This window comes from Notolabrus celidotus, chromosome 10 (assembly GCF_009762535.1).
Source record: "Notolabrus celidotus isolate fNotCel1 chromosome 10, fNotCel1.pri, whole genome shotgun sequence".
Taxonomy (NCBI): Eukaryota; Metazoa; Chordata; class Actinopteri; order Labriformes; family Labridae; genus Notolabrus; species Notolabrus celidotus.
In genome coordinates this window covers 11,794,112-11,816,230 of record NC_048281.1, presented here as the reverse complement: position 1 = coordinate 11,816,230, position 22,119 = coordinate 11,794,112, and the positions used below count along the sequence as shown (strand labels likewise).

Below are 22,119 nucleotides of genomic sequence, written 5' to 3'. Positions count from 1 at the left end.
TGACAGTCAGAGCCTTCCCCGCTGCGCCCTTAAGTTGCAAGGAGGAGACCTTCTCGTTCTCTAGGGAAAACTCCAACACGAGGCAATCAGCTGGGTGTTAGTGAGTGTTCATTGTAGGGGTCAATCTGCAAAGCCTTATGCCCAGCCTGCTGCTACCACTAAATTCCTCAGGGCTCCGGAGATGCAAGGATAATTGGGCCTGACCTCTCTTATTCCTCTCCATTACCTACAGTGCATTTCTCATTCTCAGAGACAGAAATCAGAACGGACTCACTGTAAATGATAAATGAATGACTATACTTTTGTTATCAGAAATTAACTGAACTAAGTTCAACATTCCTCCCAGCTAACTTGAACTACTCCAGTAACTAAAACATTGCTCCCTGTTGTTAAACAATGCCACTTTCCCAAGTAACACACTAGACCCTGGGCCTGATGACTTCCGTTCCCAAGAGGTCTTAAGCTCCTGCGGTTGTGAGAAAAATGAAACCAAAACAGAGTTAGGTACTCAAAGCATAATACTGGTTACCTAAGTGTGTTGCTCCTTGGTACCCTCGGAAGGGTCTTGTCTCACCCTGTCAGGGTGCTATTTCCAATACCAACCTGCAAAACATACATTATCCCTTAGATGACAAAGAAAATAAGGCAATAATGTAATGGCTAAGTACAATATCAATGGTCAAGTATGAAAGCCTGCGATGAAAGAAATTCAGGAAGTGAGTCAAACAATTATAGACGATCAGCACTTTAATATTGACTAAAAGAGCATTGAAAAGGCCTCCACTTTTCTTCGAACTAATGAGAGTCATGATCCTTTTGTGGTCCATTTGTGGCCGGCTGCTCAAATCTTATGCAAAACAACTGTGTTTTATATGTCATCACATATTTAACCAATCTCTGAAAATGCAGCACGTATCTAAAGTCTGGAAGGATATTGTAGTTGTCCCTGTACCCAAAAACAGCTGCCCAAAAACTCTTAATGATTTCAGACCTATTGCAATGACATCAATCATAATGAAAACCTTTAAAAAGAACTGTTGAGGTCTAAGATTTTACTGAGAACTGAGCATGACTTGGATCCTATGCAGTTTCCTTATAGGCCACGCAGAGGGGTGGAGGATGCCAGAGTCACTTTAATAAACTTGCTTTTTAAACACTTGGAAGGGAAGGGGACACATCCCATATTTGTATTTATTGATTTCTCATCTAGTTTTAATACAATTCAACCCCACATTTTAACAAAGAGGCTTTTGGAAAATGTTGACTAAAGTAACAACCTTGTTGGCTGGATCTTAAGTTTTTTAACTAACAGGGCACAAAGAGTGAGAGTGAACAGAACTCTGTCTGACCAGGCCTGTTCCTCCACCGACTCTCAACAAGGTTGAGTACTATCGCCTATCTTGTTCATCCTCTACACAAATATGTGCTGCAGCAGTAGAGAGGATAGAACCTTTTTAAAGTATACAGATTATTCTGGTGTTGTAAGTCTGCTGCAGGACGAGACCAGTCATAGTCCGGTCTTCAGTGGTGTGAGGACTCTTTCCTACAAATTAATAACTCTGAAACTAAAGATATGATTATTGATTTCCATAGACACACCAACAAACAGGAAGTCACGGTCAAACTGTGGAGTGTGTCCATACATACAAGTACCTTGGGACTTAAATGACAGTAAACTGAACTTTGAAACAAATTGTGAAGCTGTATGTAAAAAGGGACATCAGCGACTGTTCCGTCTGAAGAAATTGTCAGCCTTTCACACATTGATAAAGCCTTGATGACCTTTTTTATGCTTTTATTGAATCTGCTTAATCTTTCTGTCTCGTGTCATGGTTTGGGAAACTGTCTGAGAAAAACAAGAATACTTTGAGTCAAATTGTGAAATGGTCCAGCAGGCTGATCGGGAGTCAAAGCTTTATCCAGAATCCCTGTATATACGACAGTTACAGAAGCTGGCCGGCTCAATTTTAAACAGTGACTCCCACCTATTGATCAATAAATTTCAGCGTCTCTCATCCAGACGGAGGTATTAAGTCCCAGTATGCTCAACCAATCAATATAAAGGCAGCTTTGTTCCAGCAGCCATCAGTATTATAAAAAAGTCACAGTAATACAGCATGATGCTGTACTATCAAGTTCTTCACTATTTATTGAGTATTTATGGACCTTATATCTGGTTTTTACTGGTGGCACTTCCTATCTGTTTTTTATTGACCAATGGTTGAATATTTGTCAAACTTGTTTTATTGACTTTGCTCATTTCCTGTTTTTATTGAGGGTAACCTCTTTGTCACTAAACACTTTGTCACTTTGTTCGTCATGCATTCTCCTGTTCCGGTTTTTAGTTTGATGTTAAAAAGAGGCTGATTAACTGCGAACAAAGTCTACCTACAGGTATAAATAAAAAGTAAACCAAAAAAATAAAATAAAGTAAGCTTGAACCTTGATCTCTTGTTGAACCCCTCGTGGTTAAATCAAAGACATACATTTTCATGATCACTCAATGTTTGACTGAGAAGATAAAGTGTGCACAGAGCCCAATCATTGGTTGAAGCAACAAACAGGAGTTAAGGACTGGACTCTTAAGTTTGCTGATGTTGTTCAACATGTCGTCAGAAAGTTTAATTGGATCCATGGAGGGTGAAACTGTCTGATAAAAACAGTCGACAAAAACGGAGCACTTTCTTAGCGGAGAGATGAACACATTCTAGCTGGGTACTTGTGAGTGTATATGCCATTCACTCACAGATGATGCAGCACGTCTACTTTGAAGTCATATTTCTTCTCTTGTATCTAACTTGTGCCTGATAATCACCTGTTTATAAGATTGTTTTTTATTGACACTCCAAATGGATGAAGACTGGAATGAAACATTGAATATACCCTTTATAACTCTTGGTGGGTATGTGGAAATGGAAAAGTACAGATATCTGTATTTGGTGGTTATTTTCACAGTTTATATTCTGATAATCTGCTTTAATTCAACTATTGTATGCCTGATTGTGAAACATCAAAACCTTCATGAACCTATGTATGTTTTCATTGCAGCTCTGCTAATTAACTCTGTATTTTACAGCACCATTACATACCCAAAGCTTCTGGTTGATATTTTATCTGAGAAACAGGTCATATCTCATTCAATGTGTCACTTTCAATTTTTCATGTTGTACTCTTCCGGTGGGTCAGAGTTCTTACTGTTGGCAGCCATGGCCTACGACAGATATGTCTCTATATGTAAACCTCTGCAACATCCAATCATTATGAACAAAACCACTATTATTATTTTTTTAGTTTTGGCCTGGCTTCTGCCTTCCTTGCAGTTTGCAGCACACGCTGCATTGAGTTCATACAGAAAAATCTGTGGCTTCACTTTGATAGGAATCTTTTGCAACAACTCTGTTTTCAAGCTTCACTGTGTGAGCTCAAGAGTGATTACTTTCTATGGTGTTATACTTTTTCTTAACCTTGGCATTTTTCCTCTGCTCTACATTATTTTCACATACACAAAGATATGTGTTGTATCCTATAGAAGTTGTAGGGAAGTCAGGAGAAAAGCTGCACAGACCTGTCTACCACACCTGCTGGTTTTAATCAACTTCTCCTTGCTGGTTGCGTATGATGTCATTATAGTTAGACTAGAATCATATATTCCAAAAACTGCACGTTTGATAATGACCTTACAACTGATTTTATATCATCCTCTCTTCAATCCAATCATATATGGACTAAAAATGAAAGAAATTCATAAACATCTTAAAGGGTTGTTCGGTCGAGTAAATAATATCTTATTTCTCACACTGGCTTGTATGCATAGTTTTTTTTTGCAAATATGTTCATAGATGCGTTCTGTATTGTTTTTGTTTTATTACTTTTAAGATCATTGTCAATCTAACAAATGTTTCTACATCAAGAGAAACTTAACCCTTTCTACTACAAGTCACATTCGTATGAGCTGCATTATCTGTGAATGACTTGGTGAAGGTTATATTTGCCTTAGAATCAAGACAAACAGTTTTATGTTGAACAGTCTAACATAGTAAATACATGCTGTTGGATATAGTCTTCACTCTGGGGTTTGGTTTTCAATACTGTCCATATTTTACAAAGGGGGTTTTCAGATTCTCTGAATCTTGTTATGTTATGTGTTGTAGATGACAAAACCCTTAAATTATATTCCACTTCATGCTAAGGAACATTATTCAAAAAATGTTGTACTATCACACGCAGTATTTCACAGAATGGTGAACCTCTTCCCATTTTTTACTAAAACTTGTTCAGGGTCTCATTGTCCCTGTACCAACCTGTTTTTTTAAATGTGTTGTTTGCAACAAACTTCAAATACTGTAAGTACATATTTTTCATAAGGAAATAACAATTTTCAGTTCCAACATTTAACACTTTGTCTTGGCTCTGTTTTCAATTAAAGATTATCTGCAAACAATTAAAAGGTTGTTTAACATTTAAAACACTGTCCAACTTGTTTGAAATTGAGGTTGTATATTGAACCCATTGTGATGTAATACACCGATAAAATTACATTATCATTGATGAGGGACTAAGGATGTAATGTAGACACACTGCTCAATTCATAGCAACTACTAGGAGTTCAAAGCTAATGGGTTTGCTGGAGTTAAAAAAAACCCAAGTTTAATGAGATCCACAGAGATTAAAGCTGCCTGATAAAAAAAATGCACTCCTTTGAACTGTCAACTTCCTAAAGTATAAGATGAACACATTCTAGACTTTGAATGAATTGAAAAATCAATCAGAGATTGTATGGTCCATCTTGTTTTAAAGGTTGGACTCTTAACTCAATAATAATTTGAGATTATCTACTACAAAAAAAACTGCATATTTTTAAATTAACTTTGATTTTGACTCTTAATGGATGAAAGATTTAATGTCACAGATATTTCTCTTGGTGGGTATGTGGAAATGGAAAAGTAGATATCTGTATTTTGTGATTATTTTCACAGTTTACATTTTCAGAATTTTCTTTAATTCAACTATTATATGCCTGATTGTGAAACACCAAAACCTAAATGAACCTATGTATGTTTTCATTGCAGCTCTGCTTATCAACTCTATTCTTTTCAGCACGGTTATCTACCCAAAGCTCTTAGTTGACTTTTTATCGGAGAAACAGGTCATATCACATTCATTTTGTCACTTTCAATTCTTCATGTATTACTCTATAGGTGGGTCAGAGTTCTTACTGTTGGCAGCCATGGCCTACGACCCATATGTCTCTATATGTAAACCTCTGCAATATCCAAACATCATCACTAAATCAACCATTAGTATGTACTTAGTTTTGGCTTGGCTTCATCCTGCTTGTCAGATGGCAGGCTCCACTGCTTTTAGTTCAACCAGAAAAGTCTGTATCTTCACTTTGAAAGGGATCTTTTGTAACAATTACATTTATAAGCTTCACTGTGTGAGCTCAAGGCTACTAACTATGTATGGTCTGATCGTTTTGCTTAATATTATTGTTTTTCCTATCCTGTATATCATTTTCACATACACAAAGATACTCATAATATCTTACAGAAGTTGTAGGGAAGTCAGGATAAAAGCTCTGCATACCTGTTTACCACACCTGCTGGTTTTAAAGGTGACATATCATGCAAAATTGACTTTTAATGGTTCTTTACCTGAAATATGTGTCCCTGGCATGTCTACAAACCCCCCGAGAATGAAAAATATCCATTCTGCCCCTGTTTTGATTTCTCCACCTTTCTGTAACTGTGTGTGAAACGAGCCGTTTCAGACTTCCGTGTTTTTGTTACGTAACAACAATATCCGGTCTGTCACGGAGTCAGAGCTCAGAGCTTGTTCAGCCCATAGACTGTATAAAATAATACTGAATCCCTCCCCCGTTTTTCATTACCTGCACAAATGTGTGCTAACAAGGAGCTTAGGAGGGAGGCATGCTAGTTGTAGGCTGTCTTAATAAACACAAAGGTCGGTTTTACTGCCCACGTCTGCAGATTTGAAGATCTAGTGGATGATTTTTATTTATGATGGATAAGTGCTAGCGCTAGTTAGCATAGCTACATAGCTACATGTCGTAGCTGTAGCTGTGTAGCAAGACACCCGTCGACATACTGACAAATAAAACAACAAGAAACACAGAATCTGTGACCAATCCTTCAGAAAAGGTCCCACTGCCTTTCTGGCAGAGGTCGGTTTTACTCCCCATGTCTGCAGATTTGAAGATGTAGTGGATGATTTTTATTTGTCATGGATAAGTGCTAGCGCTAATTAGCATAGCCACATAGCTACATGTTCATAGCTGTAGCTGTAGCTGTGTACCAAGACACACGTCGACATACTGAAAAATAAAACAACAAGAAACACTAAATCTGTGACCAATCCTTCATAAAAGGTCCTGCTGCCTTTCTGGCAGAGGTCGGTTTTACTCCCCATGTCTGCAGATTTGAAGATCTAGTGGATGATTTTTATTTATCATGGATAAGTGCTAGCGCTAGTTAGCATAGCCACATAGCTACATGTTCGTAGCTGTGTACCAAGACACACGTCTACATACTGATAAATAAACAACAAGAAACACAAAATCTGTGACCAATCGTTCAGAAAGGTCCTGCTACAGGCGCCTCTCTGTCAGGATCAGATTCTGGATCAGATTCAGAGGGTTGAAGTAACGTGATGTCTGAGCAGCCGTGTATATCCGTTGAATGTAGCATTTCCTCAGGACTCCGTCTAACCCCTCCCCTCCGCCCTCAGAGCTCCTCCAAAACGACAACCCCGCGCTCACATGCACGAGTGCCGCTGACTTGCGACCATATGATGGTGACTGATTCAAAACTGGTCCTCACCAAAACATTATCATAGTGAAAGTTAAAAACACAAATAAATATGGCTATTGTTGGTACTTACAACTGTCATTCTAGCATTATCCAGTTGTACCAGTGACACGATATCAGGAGAAAAGTTATAACATATAATACTGTAACAGCTCTACTGTTTGTTAAACGTGTTCAGTGTAGATGCTCTTAATTCCTACAATGTTGACGGTTAGTGAAGGCATCAGGAGACTGAGGTGTAGAGTGTGTGAGTGGAAGAGAGGAGAGACAAGAGGAGAGGTTTTTCATTCATTCAAACATTGATTGTTGCTTTGTTGGTTGTCGTGATCACAGCCGACAGTGACCGGTTATTAAAACTAAATGTGTTCACGAATCGGCTCGTCATCCCTACAGCATCCGGACGGACGCTACAATACATATACATTTTCTGTAGGACTTAGTAAATGTCATTCATTCTTCTGCTTGTCAGAGCCCCCGTGGTGAGAGCTTTTTAGACTCTGATCCGGACTACAGTCCTGAGCAAAGCACCTCATCGGGTCAGAGGGGACAGGCCCGAGGTCGAGCGAGAGGGGCAGTTAGTAGAGTCAGGGGAAGCAGAGGCAGGGGACGGGGACTCAGAGTACATGCCGGGGAAATGTACGTGCAGGAGGCGGGCAGAACAGCAGGACGGGATTTGAATGGTTTAAAATTTTGGCACCCAAAAAAGGCTGATTGGTTGGTGTTTTCTCAGGTTTACTCCACCTGTAGATAGCAGCTTTTCTTCGCTCTTTTTTAAGAACACATTATGTATTGATTGCCATCAGGATATAAAGATCCTTTTAACCAGTATAACAAAAAGTGTATCTAAATCTGATTACCAACCCCAGCTTTAAGTGCTGTTTTTTATGTACTAAAGACCATCATGAGATAAAAAATATAATGATTCAGATTTAAAGGTTTTGTTGTATTTCATCAGATAGTTACAAGTTTCCTCTTTTTCCCTCAATGAAACTCTGCTGCGACTAGTTATCAAGCTGTTAACATGACCTGACTGTCACCTGTTATTCCCTGTTCATTGCCTCATTTACTATTAATGGTAATGACAGGTTTTCTGTATTCTCCAACAATACTTGCGCATGTCGGAGCTATTTAAAAACATTTAACATGCTGTAACCAAGATGTGAGTTTGTTGAGCATTCATTAAATTAATAATTAAATGTACTGTATTACACTCTGACTATGCTTGAGAGAGAGAGAGAGAGAGAGAGAGAGAGAGAGAGAGAGAGAGAGAGAGAGAGAGAGAGAGAGAGAGAGAGAGAGAGAGAGTATGAAATGAAAACTGGACATAAGATCATGGGAATCTGGTATTGCTCTGTGTAACCCTATTTTTCAGTTGTGTATAAGTTTAGACTCAGACAGAGACACATTTTGACAGCTGTCTCATTTGAATGATCCCTCCGCAGATTCAATATACATTCAGATCAGTATGTTACATTTTGATTCTTGGACACAGTCATTTGTAGGGAAGCCCTCACCTGTAGCAGAAAAACACAGATGCACCCAAAAGGAAAACTTCTCATTGGTTTTCCTTTTTGGGGTTTTGGTAATGCATTTTCTGATGCACTGTCAGCATAATGCCAATTACAAATTCATAAAAAGTTCACCACAGAATCATTGCGTATGGCTAAAGCAGCGGGTCAGTCCTCAGTTCTCTTGCTGCTGGATCTGTCTGCTGCTTTTGACACAGTAAACCACCAAATCCTCCTCTCTACACTCTCCTCACTTGGTATCTCAGGGTCTGCCCTCCAGTGGTTCAAGTCCTACCTCACAGGGAGATCTTTTAGAGTATCATGGAGAGGAGAAGTGTCCAATATGCATGGCTTATCAACAGGGGTACCTCAAGGGTCAGTGCTTGGTCCCCTCCTGTTCTCAATTTACACCACATCACTTGGTGCAGTGATCCGCTCCCATGGCTTTTCCTATCACTGCTATGCAGATGATACACAGCTTTTCCTATCTTTCCCACTTGATGACACAACTGTCTCAGCCCGGATCTCATCCTGCCTTGCTGACATTTCTAAATGGATGAGGGAACGTCACCTACAGCTCAAACTGTCCAAGACTGAGCTTATTATCATTCCAGCCAGTCCCACTATGGACCCACAGATCAATATCCAGTTTGGATCACAAAACCTCATGCCCACTAAGTCTGCCCGAAATCTGGGTGTCATGATCAATGACCAGCTAACCTTCAAGGTTCATGTTGCCTCGATTGCTCGGTCCTGCCGTTTTTCCCTCTATAACATCAAGAGGATCAGACCCTACCTGACAGAATACGCAACACAGCTCCTGGTTCAAGCTCTTGTAATGTCACGCATTGACTACTGCAACTCTCTACTGGCAGGCCTCCCTGCATGCACAGTTAAACCTCTGCAAATGATCCAGAACGAAGCAGCAGCACGTCTGGTCTTCAACCAGCCTAAGACAGCTCATGTCACTCCCCTGCTCATCTCGCTACACTGGCTTCCAGTTGCAGCTCGCATCAGATACAAAACTCTAATCATGACTTACAAAGCAGTAACCAAAGCCGCTCCAGTTTACCTGGAACCCCTCATCCAGGTCTACTGCCCTTCTCGTCCGCTACGCTCAGCCTCTGAAAAGTGCCTAGTGCTTCCAGCACACAAGGCCTCAAAATCACTAGCTCGACTCTTCTCTTCTGTTGTCCCTAAATGGTGGAATGAATTGGCCAACTCCATTCGATCTGCAGAGTCCCTCTCTACTTTCAAAAGACAGCTAAAGACCCAGCTCTTTAGGAAGCACTATGCACTTAGCTAGACTGTTCTCCACTGTTGTCCCCAGTGGCAGATCATGTCTTCCAGCTACAATTGACTCGCACTGTCCTGCTCTACTCTGGGAATCTGTGTTCAGCTCTTGAGTGACCCAGCACTTGGTACTTTGGTCATTATTGTGGTGATGTTAATTGTTGATGATGATAATGGAAGGTCTTAAATTGTTTAGTTTCTTCATTGTAGATGTTCCTTATTTTGAAGAAAAAAAGCGGTTCTAGTCCAGCAAAGAGTCAGAGCCGCTGTGGAACCAGTTTTCCAGGCTTGGCACTGGTTTGCTCGCAGTCGAAACACGAAAAACTGGTTCTCATTCGGGCACCGGCTCCGAACTGGTCCTGAAACTGCCTTGGTGGAAAAGGGGTATAAGACAAGTAGATGAGACGAAAGTAGTGGGCCGACATTGTTCAGCAGGAATTGGGTCAATTCTGGCCTCACATCCAACTTGTGTATGCGTATAAACTGGCAACAAACGTGAATATCACTGCAACTAGGGCCAAGAACACTAAAGTGCCAACGCACTTTGGCATTTAAACAGTCTTTTGCTGGTAATAAAGTAACACTAGTCTATATGAACGAGCCAAAGTTGCTATTGTGCAAGTCTTGTGCTTTTTATGGTAGGTTCTGTGCTCATTCAAAAAAGAGTTACAGTAAAATAAACCCTTAGGTGTCAGTGCCTGTGTCAGCCTGAAAGACAAGTTGAGTTCTTTAAATAATATATATTCTGTGTGATGTATTTTGGAATATTTTCTTCATTGGATATCTTTTGGGTAGAAGGCTGCAGCATTATTCTATTTTCACTTTTTACTATCGCACGGCCCTATAAGGCAGTAGGGCCGTGCCACATAATACCGTCCACGATAAAACTGGTATACATTTTAATGTTATGAAAATGTGTCATGTCAGCGTGTCATTGATTGAGGGAAAAGATGAAGAAAACTCACCAGAGCAGAGCCAGGCAGACACGCAAGCTGATCAAAAGAGCCCTGCATCCCCCTTGTGCTAACGCTGATATTAAAGGGATATTTCAGGGTTATTTAAGTGTGGAATTACATTACACTATTGCTCCTACAAGCCACAATGAGTGCCAGTGATTTCTTCCCCTTTAATGAGAAAATTCCCAGATGACTGGCAGGCAAGCTAGGCTATTTGCTCTGCGGACGGGGCTGCCTCTTTCGCTTAATTTTGCTAAAGTTGAGAAAATATGGTCCAGGCACTCATCACGGTGCAAATGCATGCACCAGTAGAAAAAATTGGAACTATTCAGTTTGCCGTCAGAAACCCCCTTTGTTTTGGCACGATTTTCGGATGCACCTCGCAGACCTGTGTTCTTCCGCTGCATGAGCACGGATGCACGCCGATCACATGTGAGGATATAGAATACAGGTGATGGAGGGGAGGCTGTGTATCGTGGCTACATCTGTTCCTTCCGAGAGAGTCTTCTCGAAGACAGGGCAAATAATCACTGATACCCCTTTTCCACCAAAGCAGTTTCAGGGCCAGTTCAGACCCGGTGCCGGATTGAGAACCGTTTTTTCGTGCTTCGACTGCGTGCGAACTAGCTCCAAGCCTGGAAAACTGGTTCCACAGCGGCTCAGACTCTTTGCTGGACTAGAACCGCGAACCGCTTACGTCAGGGGCAAGGGGCGGGGTTACCGTGACCAAAAACACAAACCAAACAATGCGGTGCTAGGCGACAGACCGTCATGCTGACTCACCGGGGCCTATAACTCCATAGCGACCCTGGAGTCGATGAGTCGCTCAACATCCAGAGCTCTACCGATAATGGTAACTTGTGTTGTTGTTTGTCTTTTTTACAGATATGATATGTGCTACTCACTGTATATGATCGATGTTACGTTAAACCCTGTAGTTATGTTTGGGTAAAGTTAGCTCACCAATAGCTTGTAAGCTAACTTGCTAGCATGGTGCTAACAATAACAATAGCTGGCGCTAGCATTCTACGTTTTGCTACTGACTTACTCACTACTCAACATATGATTTCTAGGCCAGCATTGTATAAAGTGTAATAGAAGAAATTTGTTCATTGTGTTCTCATTTTGTTGTTTACAGAGTTGTCTGCAATCAAGGATGCTGATGTGGACGTGACACTGCAGCCACCTTTGAGCTGCAGCTCACCCTCACCATTGGGCGGATGAGCAAGAGGAGAGAATGATGCAGCAGAGTGAGGAGATGCATGCTTCGCTGCTGCAACGGATGGAGAGGGTGGAGGCTGAGTCTCAGACCTTCCTTGGGCTAATGAGTCAAATGGTTGCAGTGATGGAAGCCCAGGGAAGACCAACATGATTTATGTACATATTTTTTTCAATTATTATTATTCACTTTTTCAATAAAAATCAAAAAGAGATCCATCTCAAGTATTCTTTTTTAATCAATGGAGATTTGGGTAATAGGTTTGCCAGGCTGTGCAGTTTTGAGAAAGAAAACATGTCAACATTACACTATTAATACAATTATTAATAATAGATTTGGAAAGATAATTGCTTATGGTTAATTCGTATAGAGATGAGAATAAATCTAATGAATGAAAGATGAAATTTCAATGGTTTAAAATATATTTATATTATATATTACATTATATTTAAAATATTACTAGGCAGCCCAACATTATTATCACAGTTAACATCAATGCAGTGTAAAGCTTGTACATGTGTATAGAAGTTTTTTTTGAACAAATGAAACAACAGGACTGTGTGTGATTCATTGCATTTTTAATCAAAACTAGGAACATTGATAAAATTGCCTCAAGGAACTTATTTTTCACTCGTCCCTCCTGTTGAAGTAAGCCAGCAATGCAGCCCGAATGTCTGTTTCTTCTGGAGCACCATGCTCGGGTAAGGCATGAACAGGAGGCTGTGGAACCACATTCCTGTCTGGATGCTCCTCGCTGAAGTTGTCCCCATGTTCTTCACAAACGTTGGCAGGCCAGTGCCATTTTCTTGCTGAGCTCCAGCTTGCAGTCGTTTCTTTTGAGGAGGCACCTCCATCATCCCTTTAGCCTCCTAAAAGCCATCTCCATCACCGACCTTGCACTGCTCGGCCAGTAGTTGTAGGTGAGTTGTTCAGGGGTCAGTCTTCCAGTGTCAGAAAATGGCTTCCTGAGCCAGTCTTGCAACGGATATGCTGGGTCACCAGCAAGTAATGTCCAACATTACAGCCGGAGATGGTCACTTTGTTTTGACCCAGCAACCCCCCATCACTGAGGACATCCCACAGACTGGAGTGTTTCAGGACTCTGGCATCGTGTACACTCCCTGGAAAGCCCACACACACGTCCCAGAACATTCCCTTGGCATCCACAACAGCCTGGAGAACAACAGAATGCCAGCCTTTCCGGTTGTAGTAGTCTCTAGGATACTCCTCCGGTGCAATTATTGGGATGTGGCTTCCATCTATGGCACCAACACACTGTGGTACTCTCCAGCAGTTGCTAAAAAAAGTGGCCATCTCCACCAACTTCTCTGCATCTGGAAATTTAATGTGTGCAGGAAGCAGCACTCTGATGACTGTGTTGCAAAACTCCTGGGCACAGTTGAAGACGGTACTCGGGCCTACACCAGAGCTTCCATAGGGCGATGGCAACCCGTTTTTGAGAAGGAACACACAAATGGTAATTGGTGTTCCTTCTCCCCTTGCCACTCCTAACTCGATCACAAATGTACTTGAAGGATTCCCAGGACACGTGGAAGTTCTGCGCGAACTGTTGTCCATTGAAGTCCGGAACAATGGTGTCCCACCAGTGTTGGGATCGTGGATGTGCCCAGACAACAGGCGACCTCTGCCTCGCCATCATCGTGAAGACTATCTATAAATACAGAAATTGAAGTACTGATTACTGATTTGTTCAATAGACACCAGTTTAGTCTATGCCAAACAACAAGCCAAATTGGGCTAGCGGGCTAACAGAGAGGCTTACAACAGTGTACGTTCAGACTTACAGAGAATAAAAACCATTACCTTTCTTCTCGTATGAAGTCGCCGTCCACATCGAGTAGCACAGAACTGTTGATGCAGTTGGGTCAGTTCTCTGCGGGCCTTCATCTGATTTCGAAAAATCAGGAGCAACACCCGCAAGCATGCTACGTTGTCTGCCATCGTTGTTGTGAGGGAAAGGTCGCGCTATCGTTTCTGGGAAAAACGGTCACGTAAATCCGATGTCATGACGTGCCTCCGTCAGGGCTCGAGTGAGTGGAAAAACAAACGGGTGCTGTGTTGGTTCGCGAGTTGAACCAGCTCCGAACCAGCGCAAGCACCAGCTCGGAACCAGAACCCAGTTCGCGTTGGACGAAAAGGGGTATGAGAGGATAAATCGGATCAGCCCATCCAAGCTGAGGCATCTGATTTTTCTCAATGCCAACCTGCACTGAGGACATTTATAATGTTTTCTCTGGTTTTGTTCTGGTTCTGTTTGCTTGCGTTGGTTCTGGTTCTGTTTGCTTGAGTTTGGTTCTGGTTCTGTTTGCTTGAGATGGTTCTGGTTCTGTTTGCTTGAGATGGTTCTGGTTCTGTTTGCTTGAGTTTGGTTCTGGTTCTGTTTGCTTTGCTTGAGTTTGGTTCTGGTTCTGTTTGCTTGAGTTGGTTCTGGTTCTGTTAGCTTGAGTTTGGTTCTGGTTCTGTTTGCTTGAGTTTGGTTCTTGGTCTGTTTGCTTGAGTTTGGTTCTGGTTCTGTTTGCTTGAGTTTGGTTCTGGTTCTGTTTGTTTGAGTTTGGATCTGGTTCTGTTCTGTGGATATGTTTGCAGTTTTTTTGTTAATTTGTACAATAAAAAAGTTTGATTAAAATACTAAATAAAAGTAAGAATAGTTTTGTAACAGAATAAATGCACAAAATTGGGCAATTATAAGGCTTCTTATAAAAACAGTGTACGTAAAAGGGTTTCAAAACCATTATTTTTTGCAAAGTTAAGGTTAAACATACGTCTTCAAAGGATCCTAAATTAAGAGCCGGCTCTTCTTCAGGAGCCGAGTCAAAAGAGACAGCTCTCTGAAAAGAGCCGAACTTCCCATCACTACAGCAGGGGAGGGGAAATGCAGATTCTCTGCAAGGGAGTCCTACCAACATTATACTCTCCATCTACACATGATACACTCTCTGTCAGAGCTTTACAAAATGAGCAGCAGAAGTAAACAGGTGATAACCCTGGCACTCCTCTTTGATCATGACAGTGAAAGAGAGGAGGGTGTGTCTCACAGTTTGGGGTTCAGTGTATTGCCCAAGGACACCTCTGCATTTGACTACAGGAGCTGAGATCGAATAGAGACAAGCTGTCAGCCAGTAGAACAGTGAGGGACAAATGGGTAGAGCAACTTCCACTACTCTGTAACCCAGGCCCTAATGTCACAGTGGATGAAAGGCTAGAGGCATTCAGAGGTTCCTTCCATTTTACGCAATATATACCTTCCAAACCAGCTAAATACAGCATCAAAATCTGGGCAGCATGTGACAGAAGAGGTGTCTCCTGTTAATTTATCAACATCACTTAATAAAAAAAATTAAATAAAAAAAGAAATCTGTCATGTAAAACTATTGTATTTATATTTAGGTCTTTCAAATGTACATTAAAAAAAGCTTTAACATGAATTTTCATTAAAAAATAGTGAGTTATCCTCATTGAACCATGATCTTTGAGGATTAAAGAACACAATTGCACTAAATATTGATTTAAATGGTTAGTAATGGAGTTAATAATGAGATTAAAAAATGTTTATTGGGATTTTTTTATTGAGTGTTTGTGGGTCAAGTTGACCCACAAACACTATTGCTGTCTCTAAGAAATGAACATAACAGGAGTGTTAATCAACCTCAAGCTACTGTTGCCGATTTATTGAATGAGACTTTAAAATAACACAGTATTAGACCCATTTTCATTATGACGTTATATATTCAGGTTTAGGACTCTTGAGTGTGCTGATAGTACTCACATGTTGGTGGACACTCTAATGAGATCTTTGGGGAATGAAAGCATCTGATAAAAACAAACTCTTACTACGTTGCTTCACCGCTTCTAAAAAGAGCGGAACAAACAGTGGATGCATTTCTGAGCTTGGTATCTGACAGGACCAATAGATACATGTTCTATAGGTTGTCCTTTATCAAAGAGTAACCCCATATACTGACTTCAACACCCAGAATGGATGAGTTCAATCAAACATTTATTTCTCTTGGTGGGTATGGAGAAATTGATAAAATCAAACATGAATGTTTTGTGCTATTTTACATTGTATTTATGTTAATAATCTGCAGTAATTCCACTATTGTATGTCTGATTGTGAAACACCAAAGCCTTCATGAACCTATGTACATTTTCATTGCAGCTCTGCTAATCAACTCTGTTCTTTTCAGCACTATAATCTATCCAAAGCTTTTGATCGATTTGTTATCTGAGAAAAAAACGGTATTATATTCAGCCTGTCTCTTTCAAGGTGTTATATATTATATTGTTGCTTATTCAGAGTTTTTACTGTTGTCAGCCATGGCCTATGATAGATATGTGTCTATATGTAAACCACTGCAGTATGCAACAATCATGAAAAAAACAACAGTCAGTGTCTTACTGTTTTTAGCTTGGTTTGTGCCGACTTGTGAGATCACAGGAGCAGTCGCAATGAATTATAATTTGGAACTCTGTAGCTATACTTTGAAAGGGATTTTTTGCAACAATTCACTTTATCAACTCTTTTGTGTGCGCTCAGAAGCACTATCTGTATATGGAATGGTACTTTTGTTTAACCTCGGTCTCCTGCCTGTGCTTTTAATCCTGTTCTCATATGGTAGGATACTTCTAATATCCTATCATAGCTGTAGAGAAGTTAGGATAAAAGCTGCACAGACCTGTTTACCCCACCTGATGGTTTTAATCAACTTTTCCTGTTTTTTCACATTTGATGTGAGCATAGTAAGACTGGAATCAGATATTCCCCAAACTACACGTTTAATAATGACTTTACAGGTGGTTCTGTATCATCCTCTTGTTAATCCATTCATATATGGCATCAAAATGAAAGACATTTATAAACACCTGAAGAAGTTGTTCTGTTAGGTTATGTTATATCAATAAGTCAGCACTTAGTGTAATTCTGTAGTCATTTGTAACAACGTGGTTTTATAACAGACTGTAAATAAAGTTGTTATTTTAATGGCTGATAAAATGTATATTCAAACTGGTTCTGATGGCATTCATATAACATTAAAACCAGGATGATACAGGGCTGGACTGTAGAGGGTGTTATATATATTATATATATATTTTTTTTTTTACTGTGTTTGTCAATGATGCATGCATCTCTGTTTTATCACTTTATAACTACCTGCTTCGTAAAACCTCCAGATTGCTTCAAACAGAAGGCTCTTTGTTGTATATCACTTTCAAGATTAAACCTAAAAAAAACGAATATGTGTATGTGTGATGTGTTTTTTGCACTTTTGAGTTTGCGTTGATATATTTTCCCATAGATATGTTTTCACTGAATAACTGCAATGTTATGTGCACCTGCTCTCAGTTTAAAGAGGGTTAAATCGAAACAAACAGCAGAGAATATAATCTCATCTCCTTTGCAGCACACACCGCTCACTTCTAAATAATATCTAAATTTAAAGATTGATAAATAGCATCTGTGATAGTTAATGTGCTTGCTGTATGGTTAGTAATAGTGAGAGTTAACATTGATTTATATTTTTAGACATATACTTTGATGCGTCATGCCCTTTTAATATGCCAACACTCACTTCATTTAGAAATGTGTTATGTTATGCTGGGTGGCTGTGGCAGCAGGTCTGAGTGTCTACATGTAAACCTATCTAAGACAGAACCTAAAACCTGTATCTATCCAAGTCCTGAATTAGTAAGTAAGTAAGTAAACTTTATTTATTACCCTGCTCTATTACTGATCTTCCGGTTGTGTAAGAAGCTTGATTCCGATTGGACAAAACCCCTTGACAGCGGTTATTAACTTTCACTAACATGAGAAACGCCAGAAGCAAACTGATCACATGTCATGTCAAATCAATCCACGGAAAACAGATCCGGCACATTTATCTTCTGCTTGTTGACACCATAGACCGTAAGGGGAGGGAAAATCGCTAGATTCCGTTAGCGTCATATTGGTAAGCAATGTGGCTAAAACGTTAGTTTCGGTAAGCATGCTAAATCAGCAGGCTACGGACATTTTCATATTGGATCCTGTCCAGCAATATTATCAACAGCAGTGGATCAGGTGAGAGAAACTTTAGGTTAGCGATCTCTACAAAGAAACCTAAACCATTGGCGGTGGTGATGATAGCAGCAGGGTTTAAAGCTTTTTTGTGTGTAATTGTGTGTGAACCGCAGAGCTCAGAGAAGAAGGAGAGCTGAATGAGGACAGTTTCATGTTAAATCCATCGCATCAGGCAGATAAGAATCCATCACCATGGAACGATAACTGCAGTCGAACCACTGGGACTATTTTTTTAAAACTGTAAACATAAATCACTTCAGACCAATAAAATAATATTTTAATCAATGTTTTTTGACAACGTGACAACGTGTAAGCGGGATAATGTATGGTTTAGAGCAGGTTTAGGGTGAGACAAGACCCCTCCGCTTCGTGTCTGGGTCTTGTCTCACCCTGTTGGGATTCTTTTTCCCATGACAACCTGCTAACCATACATTATCCCTTACTTAGAATAGCAACTTTCACAGAGCATAGTCACAAAGTGCTTTACAGAGTTTCAATAGACAAGAAAATACAATGTGCAATAACAACAATAAATAAGACAATAATGCACGCCTACGTCTACCTTCAGTGCCAGTATTTCTTCCATGCCTTACACCTGCTTTCTTACAAATGGCCAGCAGAGGTTCAATCCAAACTGGCTGCAAGAAAATCTGATTTATAAGATGAAAAAAGTTAGCCTGTTGAATTATAAGTTTATTTTTACAGCAGTAAACATTTTCTTTAAACAGTGTATTGTTGCAGTCTATGGTTAGCAGCATGATGTTTATTTTAAGAATATGAGTAAAAGTGACATTGAAGCAAAATATGCTTTAAGGCACAGTTACTACCACGAATATGCAATTAAAGACCTTCATCCTCAGCACTAGAATTACTGTCCCTTAAGCTCATCATATATTTCCAATGATGTAGGCTCACAAAGACAATCTTATTTGTTTGCCTTTATTTTGTTATTTACTCACATGTTTTGTGGGAGAATGTTACATGTTCAAGTTTTTAGACTGTGATCCTGCTACAGCTGTTCAGCAGTTTCTATCCAGAGGTTAGGCTATTTCTAGTACCATCTGTTAATGCCACCCTGCCAGTCAATAAATCTTTATTTATATAGCACCAAATCACAACAAATGTTATCTGAAGACTATTTCCAAACAGAGCAGGTCTAGACCATACTCTCTATTCTATTATTAACAAAGACCCATCATCAAGACTGGGTAAGATCCAGTCCCATCTTACAGACAGGACTCAGTCTGATGTCATCATAATCCACCATGAGCAGAGCACTTTGCAGCATGTAGTAAGTTACAGTGGCAAGGACAAACTTCCTTTAACAGGCAGAAACCTCCAGCAGGACCAGACTCATGTTAGACCCACATCTGCTCAGACCGTGTTGGAGAGAGGGATAGAGGGAGAGGAAGAGAGAGAGATGATAGTGGTGAGACCAGTTATTAGGCTCAGCCTATTGATAGCTGGGAAGTATGGACCACAACCAACTCACAGAGGCTCACATCACCCTCCTCTGCTGGTCACTTTTTTTTTAAATTAAGGAGTCTCTGCAGGGTTTATTTATTTATTAGTACCAGTTTTTTTCATTTAATACATGATTATAACCTAATGAGGGATAATAGCTGGTAAAGGTGCTTCTGTTAAACTGGTCCACCTCCCTATGAATCCAGAATGCGATGCACATTGAAGTGCTCGCAGGCTTCTTCTGGGTTAATTTTTAGGCCCTGATCCCAATTTTTTTTTATAATTGAATACCTGTCAATATTACAGACTGTATAGAACATGGACACAGTCCCTGTGAGGTAACCCATTTGTTTTTGAAGCAGAGTTCTGAAGCCTATCATCGGTGGTCGCCATATAGGAAATGCTGAACTCTACCTAACTTTTAGTCGACTTGGCAAGGAGCAAAGAGGTGGAGTTGAGGCGGGCCTTTAGCCCCCTCGCTAACAGCTACCGTGTTCCCACCTGTAAGTCAAGTCACTGTGTCTCTAATTATGTAAAACTTGTACGTTAATTATCTTTAAAATTAACAAGTTATAAAAAGTTCACCCCCGTACAGTGTGTGCCAATAGAGAAATGAGCTATTCAGACCTCCCCAGATTCTTAAATGAATAGATGTCCATGTATGCAGAGTCCAGAACTACCCCAGTTGCAAATATCCAAGCCATCCCTCAAACAAAACTTTTCACTTTTACAGAGGGTCAAAGAGTTCATGGAATGGATCAAATCTGACAAAGGGATTGTTTGTGTGTGTGTGTGTGTGTGCCTCAGAGGAAGGAGAGAAAAAACAAACGTCAATTAGCATGATGCAATCAATTTAGACAACAATGACTAGGCAGCCCACAGCTAATGTAACTGTAATGAGAGTCATTAGTGTCCTCTGCAGAAACCTCCCATGTGTTTTTTAGTCTTCAGTCTGAGGTGAACAACACAGCATACCTAAGGGGACGGGCCGGACTGCAGCCAGTCAACAAACACCTAATTATGACCTAGTGGCCACCACAAGCTTCCCCTGGAGATGTACTGGAAAGTACTCCTTACCTCCCTGACTGGAGAAGTGATGAAACCAAAACAGTGTAACTTTTTAGGGCGTGTCATCCTTTGAGAGCAATAAGACAACTTAACACAACTCCAGAAACAACTTAATAATATATATAACCAGTGAAGTAAAATAAGATAAAACAACAGATTCTAAGAGTGTCAATATTTTTAGAAATCAAAGTCAAGACTTACCTTTCTCACCTGGCTTTCAATTTAATTAAATTTATTTTATTTATTATTTAGTGTTTTGTATGTAGTGAATGCGTCATCCAGCCATGACTTTAAGTTGTACAATATTGTTGAGCCGTGATTTGATTTAATATCATGGATCAACAAGGGCCGGCCCTTCACTATATAAAATCAATAGTTTTGGTGTGCATTTGTTTTTTGTCTATTTTTTCTTAAGCAGGAACACAAATCACAGTGTGTGAATTTAATAGAAAATCAGCACCAGTAATAGAAAATCAACATATTTGCATATGAAAAGCAACACTGCGTGCAAAGGGTGGGACAAAATATAGATATGGCAATTTATCGTCGTCCTTTATTCCTTTAATCAGATCCCCATTAGCTGTCACTAACGCAGCAGCTACTCTTCCTGGGGTCCACATAAAACAAACATAACACACAAAATAAACATGAAGTATAAAAACAGAAAACCTTACCTGTGTATTGCAATTATCGAAATGCCAGTCATGTGATCAGCAGTTTATTGAAGTCAGCGAGCAAAAAGTAGACGCTCTTAAAATAAAAGGAAGGCGGTTGAAGCATTTTATGCTGAGAACAGCTGAGACAAGCGGAAAGATGGAGGACGCACTCAAGTCTGCATCGAGAGCTTCAGTCACCTGCCATGGGGTCACTTACCGCGAGCACTGCAAATGCGTTCCGACGCGCTAAAAAGGAGCGGCGCTCATACGGTGGAATAGAAGAGACACGGCTGTAGTTCTTGACATCATGGTGAATATGACTGTAACTGTTACAGGTTAACATAAAAATTATAAATAAATAAACCCCAGAGTTTCAAGGAATTACATCTGAATGAACACAGCCAGCCATTAGAAAAACTCCATTGCAGTAGTCAGGTTTCGACCTGCAGATGGCAGTCTCTACACACATTTTCAACATAATTTGAGGAATTTTAATACTTTATGCTCAACTACTGGGATCAAGCCCCACATTGATTAACAGCACTACTAAATCCTTATATAAGTATGTTCTCAGCTAAAAAAAAATTGTTTTTGGGGTTAGTTACACTTTAAGTTTGAACATAAAATGTGAACAGGTTTACAAACACAAGCTTAAACAGCTAAGATTGAACAGTTGTTCTGAAGCTCTGTAAATTTAATTTACAGACTAAAAACATTTAGTTTCTTTCATCTTATTGACACAAAACAAAGTGCAGATTATTATTATATTTATCCTTAATTTTTCAAATATTAACCTATTGATTTTATTGTATTTTCTCTATTTTTTATTTTCTTATTTATTTATTAATCTTTTATTTTAATTTTTTTTTTTTTTTTTCCTTCATTCACTTATTTTGTTTTCTTATACAAAAAACATAATTCGCTTTAATTGTTTACATTGATCTTCTCTATATAATGTGCAAAAATTCAAATAAACAGATCTTTGAAAAAAAAAAGATTACATTAATCCAACACTGCCTTTTAGAGGGCATTTTTTATTGTTTGTGTAA

General features: G+C 39.8%; 4 protein-coding genes across 4 annotated transcripts in view; 3 read left to right on the top strand and 1 right to left on the bottom strand.

Moving 5' to 3' along the window:
• The window catches only part of itgav (integrin, alpha V), a 118,467-nt gene that overhangs the window by 95,319 nt on the left and 1,029 nt on the right, over positions 1-22,119 (bottom strand). The window lies entirely within an intron of this gene.
• Positions 2,850-3,921, top strand: LOC117820281 (olfactory receptor 11A1-like). The gene is made up of 2 exons (XM_034694005.1): positions 2,850-3,773; positions 3,877-3,921. The coding sequence occupies exons 1-2, from the start codon at positions 2,850-2,852 to the stop codon at positions 3,919-3,921; spliced, it is 969 nt and encodes a 322-aa protein (XP_034549896.1).
• On the top strand, positions 4,885-11,758 carry LOC117820280 (putative olfactory receptor 13C6). Its single transcript, XM_034694004.1, is given in 3 exon segments — positions 4,885-4,943; positions 4,945-5,614; positions 11,723-11,758. Coding segments are annotated over 3 exon segments (765 nt in total).
• Positions 15,792-17,011, top strand: LOC117819897 (olfactory receptor 6N2-like). Its single transcript, XM_034693413.1, has one exon. It carries the CDS (start codon positions 15,800-15,802, stop codon positions 16,706-16,708), a length of 909 nt encoding a protein of 302 aa, XP_034549304.1. The 5' UTR covers positions 15,792-15,799; the 3' UTR covers positions 16,709-17,011.